This window comes from Kryptolebias marmoratus, linkage group LG1 (genome assembly GCF_001649575.2).
Source record: "Kryptolebias marmoratus isolate JLee-2015 linkage group LG1, ASM164957v2, whole genome shotgun sequence".
Classification (NCBI taxonomy): domain Eukaryota; kingdom Metazoa; phylum Chordata; class Actinopteri; order Cyprinodontiformes; family Rivulidae; genus Kryptolebias; species Kryptolebias marmoratus.
The window spans coordinates 33,777,655-33,783,252 of NC_051430.1; the positions used below are offsets into that span (position 1 = coordinate 33,777,655).

Consider the following 5,598-nt stretch of genomic DNA (forward strand, 5'->3'; position numbering starts at 1 on the left):
GTGACGTCAGCCTCCGTGGCGGGAGTCCCACGCTCCGGCGGCGGGAGGCGGAGTCAGCTCTGGGCGCAGGAGAGGTGCGCCCTGAACGGTCCTATCTCTTGTACTGAAGAGGAGCTACTGCGCATGTGCAACTTTTAACGAGAGTCTACAAACAAAGATTTTTGCGCCCCAGGGCGGAAATACGTCACCAATCAGACAACGTCGAAGAACGAAACAACTTTACTGATCATTAACTATAAAATATTTATCTTTAACAACTAAAAATATATATATATATATTTCAAAATATTTTTATTGTACTAATTAATTTTTTTTTCTTTTTTTACGTCTTATTCAAGGTAATGTGAGTGGTGGGGCGGCGCCCTAGCGCCCTCTATTGGCCAGCCGCCACTGACACACACATCTTCCTTCAGATGACCGACACAGCTTCTGTTGTCACAGAATTTCAGACTCCATACTCCTCCTTTGCACCTGACAGAAACAACAGTCTGCATGTGAAGCTCGAGCTGAAAACTGTGTTAACTCCAAGGACTTATGAACCTAATCCCTTCTCTCTACAGCAGGGGGGGGCAAAACTCAAAACTTGGTTCTGGCCAATCAGTATTTACTGAAAAATACACAAATTAATCTTGGTTTTAAAAGCAATACGTCAAATTCTTTATATAGAAATACCAATGGCCTCTTTTCCCAGTGACAAATTATACAGAATTTAGAACAAACATGCTTTGATGAGCAATTAAAAATAGATCAAGCTAAAAAAAAGCATTAATTTTTTATGCCTCACTTTCTATCATCAGCGTTTAAATTAATTCTACCGAGTAAAAAGGGGGCGTGTCCGATGAAGCCCCGCTTCGGCGCTTGTGTCATATTGAGCAAAACTCACGTGATCGACAACAAACGAGGCCACGCATTACATCTGCCACGTCATCGTATCGTTTTTCAAAATAAAAGCCCTATGAACCCTGTTGTAGTCGGTGGTTTGGTAGCAGTGTTCATCAGCAGCGGTTGAAAAAGAGAAAAACCTCTCATATCTGGGATATACGTATTTGTAGTATTAAAACCCAGAACTAGAACTGATTTTAAACAAATTCTGTTTTTCAGGAAGCTCAAAGTATTCAGAGTCTGCCCCAACAATCACTAAAGTCCAACATATCTTCACTGTCAAATAAATGACATAAAAGAAAACCCAACACAACCACTGATGGGCAAGGATTAGATGGGCTGATCTCAGGAGATCAGTGAATTCCAGCGTGGTACCATGACAGGATGCCACCTGTGCAATAAGTCCAGTTGTGAAATTTCCTCTCTACTAAATATTCCACAGTGGTTTTATAACAAAGTGGAAGTGACTGAGAATGACAGCGACATGGACCCGGGACGGTTTTACCTTGGTGAGGAAGTGGTACAGGATCTTGTCGTTGGAGAGAACGGGATGAGAAGCGACACGAAGAAGAAAGTTCTCCAGGCCGACCCTGCGCCGCTCCACAAAGTCTGGGTCCATGTTGTCGGCTGATAGCTTGTGCCACACAAACTCTGCCTGCGCACAGAGGGGAAAACAGGGATGTGTCTCCACCTTTTTGAACCCTAACCCTACCAAAAAAACAAAAACTTCCTATATGATCCATGTGCCTGAGCAGGTGTGATGTAACCTTTTATCATTGTAGTGTGGACGTGTGCCTCATTTCATAATATCATCACATTTACTAATATTACCATCGTAATGCTTCTTATGGCCTTTTTATAACTTTTATACATTTCATAATATTTCACTTTGTTTAAAACATCTGTTTTGCTCATTTCATTTACTGTTTTGTTCTTTTGGATTTTAGCTTTTTTCTGCTGCTTTTAGCTACTGTTCTGCTGCTTTCAGTTACTGTTCTGCTGCTTTCAGCTACTGTTCTGCTGCTTTTATCTACTGTTCTGCTGCTTTCAGTTACTGTTCTGCTGCTTTTAGCTACTGTTCTGCTGCTTTCAGCTACTGTTCTGCTGCTTTTAGCTACTGTTCTGCTGCTTTCAGTTACTGTTCTGCTGCTTTCAGCTACTGTTCTGCTGCTTTTATCTACTGTTCTGCTGCTTTCAGTTACTGTTCTGCTGCTTTTAGCTACTGTTCTGCTGCTTTCAGCTACTGTTCTGCTGCTTTCAGCTACTGTTCTGCTGCTTTTATCTACAGTTCTGCTGCTTTCAGCTATTGTTCTGCTGCTTTTAGCTACTGCTCTACTGTTCTGCTGCTTTCAGCTTGTGCTTTGCTTTTCTCAGCCCTAAAAACTCAGTTTTAGCTTCTCCAGCAGATTTCAGCCCAGCCGTTCGGCGCTCAGCGTTCTCACTGCTTCCTTACAGTGAACAAAGGTTCTCTCGTTTGGTTTTTGCCGTTGGATCCGTTGGGTGAACGTTACATTTCTGTGGAAAGTTATCCGTTTGTTCCTCTCGATGCTCTGGCCTCCTCCCACAGTTCACAGACAAACATTATTTTGTATTCCTAATTTCTTAATATTTGAGCGTGCATTTGGCAACTATCCAAAGCTACACACAAACAGGCGTACACAGATTACAGATCCAGGTGTTTGGAGTGGATTTTTTCTCCATAGTTCTGCTGGATAACAGGCTGCACACTCACCCTCCTTTAGGCCAGTCTCTGCTTGGTAAGGAATGGAAAGGAAGGATCGCTTCAATATAAGCAGCAGCTGTGGACTCACCCTCTTCTCTGGCAGAGGGGGCATCACGATGAACGGATACGTAACTATTAGGTAGTTCCTCAGCAGCTCAAATTCACTGTATCTTCTCCACAGAGAGTCGGGGGGAGGGTTACGGCCGTCAACCGACTCCAATAACCTTTAAAGGGAGAGAAAAGTGTTTTTTTTATGTTTGTTTGTCTGTTAGCTACTGTTCTGCTGCTTTCAGCTACTGTTCTGCTGCTTTTAGCTACTGTTCTGCTGCTTTCAGCTACTGTTCTGCTGCTTTTTAGCTACTGCTCTACTGTTCTGCTGCTTTTTAGCTACTGTTCTGCTGCTTTTTAGCTACTGTTCTGCTGCTTTCAGCTACGGTTCTGCTGCTTTTAGCTACTGTTCTGCTGATTTAGCTACTGTTCTGGATCCGTTTGTTTGTTTTGAGACAAAACAGAAGTCCATTTCTGCGCTGTCACAACAACAGGAAGTAGTCGAGACATTACACGTCAGCCTAAAAGCCTGAGTTCTAGTCGTTTTCTGTGACGGCTAATGTGGATTAGGTGTGGCAGCCATCTTGAATTGGGTGACCTCCTCCAAAAGTTAATCAGTTGCAGATGCATATCCAATAACTATTTTCAGAAACGGTTCATAAAAATCTGTCCATTGGTTCAGGAGATATTTTGCTAACAGACAAACAGAGTTGATCTGGTAAAACTTTAAGACAAAGATGACCTCTCAGGACACTTTGGGGATGAGTCTCAGCTACTACCACACCAAATTATAGCTCAACATCTGTAAAACTGGATGAGTTAGAGCCATTTCTGTGTTTTTTTTTTTTATCTCAGTTAGCTATGGTGGCCATCTTGCCACTCAAAAAGCCAATCAGCTGCGGGCGAACATCTAACGATCCCCGCCCGCGGGTTTCGTTCCGATTCGTCCGGCGGTTCGTGTGGATATTTTGCTAACAGACGCGCTCACCTGGTCTCGATCAGGTAGACGGTGAAGGTCTCCTGCATGCCGACCGCGTTCTTCCCGCTCCTCCGCTCAGCTTCAGCAACGCAGATCTCCATCCTGCGCAGCAGACTGGACCCGTCTCCCGGCACCTGCCCGGAACACAAGAAGCGAACCCAGTGACGTCACGGAGCCGACTACCTTCAATGGCTCGGCGCTGTCAATCAGCTGCTGTCCGTCCGTTAGCTTTAAGTTAAGCTAGCTCCGCTTTCCGCCAATAAAATAAAATAAAATAAACAACAACAACGATAATTAAACACGTCAAAGAAGAGGTAGAAGCTGCTTGTTCACCGTGTGGTTCAGGCTCCCGTCCGGTTCCGTTCGGTCCGAGCCGTCGCACGAAGAAGCCACGGACTCTTCCTTCCCATCCTCCGCCATCCTCACGCGGCGGCGTCGTCGTCGTTTGTCGCGCGCGTCATTCTTCCGAGCATTACGGTAACGCCTCGCGCTCAGTTAAAAAATAAAAGACCTAACCCTAAATAAAATTTACATTTAGAGTCACTGTTTACAGCGTGATTGGTCCCCAAATCCACCAGGAAATGTACATTTTTAATGGCAGGAAGTAGTTGGGAAATTTAAAAAGGATGAATCAGGAATATACTGTAAGTCACACGGGTCAAACTTAAGGCCCGCGGGCCAGATCCGGCCCTCTGTAACATTTCATCCGGCCCTCCAGTCTGGTTCAGATCGAGTCTCTGATCCTTTTTTTGCTTTAAAAAAACTGAGCCTAATTAGTGAAGTTTTCTCTTGACAGTGACTACCCTAATTTTTGTTGCTCGGACCGCACCATTCAAAATGGACGATTTTGCTGCTCTAGCAGAGCTGGTTCGCCTGCATCAGCATTTATATGATCCCTCTATAAGACATCACAAAGATAACATCACGTCTGGCTTTTTATTCAAAGGATCTCCATAACATTAAAGCACATGGTAAACGGTGTCAACATACAAAAGAGCTGCATGATCTAATTCGATGGTAACAACGTGGCTCCGAATGAAGCCTTAAACCAACCTAACCCCGCCCCCTCGAAACTGTAAAAAGAAAAGTACATAAAAGCTAACACATTAACGCACAACCATAAACAAAACTCCATCACTAAATCACATAAGAAGACTAGTTTTTAAAATAAAGCCTCCAATTTCCCAACCCACTTCTCCAAAAACATTTGGTACCTCACAACTAGAAACTACTTTTATTTTACTGAACAGGTAGTGATTTCTCTGTACATGAGGGTTTCCCCCAGTCCTTTGCTCCTTGTGACCTTCACCCGGCGGCGGGGGTCGGAGGTCGTCCGGCGAGCGCCGGCTCTGCGTTCAGGCTTGGTGCGAGGACTCGTCATGAGAACTGGATCTGCTGCACGGTGGGAATCTGGAACAAAGACGTGAGCTTTCAGAGACTCTAATTCAAGATGTTCTCCCAAAACCAATGTTTATAAGATATTTAACTACAATGTCCACCATCGTTTCATGTGTACACTGTATTTTGGGTTAATAGTGATGTCATTTCAGGGTGATCAACAGTTGAGGACATTTTGTTTACCATCCACGGAGTTTTATCATTTCCAAAAACTGGACAGTGTGGAGTTCCAAGCTTTCAAACTTCCTTCTTCTTTGTCTAAAATATGAACATGTTCAAGAAAGTCCCTCATCTCTGAGGTGTAGGTGGACAGATGAGCCATGCGTCTGTGGAGAGGTTGTTTGGTTCCTCCAATATCTCACGAAAAAGACACGTGACGTCACTTCCTGTTAACATCAGAATGCCGGGAGCGTGCAGGAGCAGCGACCGAAGCCAAAATGTGCGCTAATGCTTCACATTTGCCCACAAAGATTTCAGCAAACCAGTTTCCTCCCCAGCTGCAGCTGTTTTGCACGTCCTGCAGTGTAATCATGGAACATAAACGCATCGACAAACACTTTGTGTCTGC

General features: G+C 44.2%; 2 protein-coding genes across 5 annotated transcripts in view; both read right to left on the minus strand.

Annotated features, from left to right (window-relative positions):
- Positions 1–4,099, minus strand: part of LOC108241837 (sorting nexin-4) — a 9,319-nt gene extending 5,220 nt beyond the window's left edge. The window contains exons 1-4 of the mRNA XM_017426282.3: positions 3,966–4,099; positions 3,642–3,766; positions 2,694–2,829; positions 1,388–1,537 (exon numbers count right to left, since the gene is read on the minus strand). Coding sequence (XP_017281771.1) covers positions 1,388–1,537; positions 2,694–2,829; positions 3,642–3,766; positions 3,966–4,052 — 498 coding nt within the window. The 5' untranslated portion in view covers positions 4,053–4,099. The remainder of the gene's footprint in view (positions 1–1,387; positions 1,538–2,693; positions 2,830–3,641; positions 3,767–3,965) is intronic.
- A 455-nt stretch (positions 4,100–4,554) lies between these two features.
- Positions 4,555–5,598, minus strand: part of nfyba (nuclear transcription factor Y, beta a) — a 6,886-nt gene continuing 5,842 nt past the window's right edge. For all 4 annotated transcript variants that reach the window (XM_017426277.3, XM_017426275.3, XM_017426276.3 and 1 more), the window contains exon 7: positions 4,555–5,042. In XM_017426277.3, the coding sequence (XP_017281766.1) occupies positions 5,010–5,042 (33 nt within the window). In that variant the 3' untranslated portion in view covers positions 4,555–5,009. The remainder of the gene's footprint in view (positions 5,043–5,598) is intronic.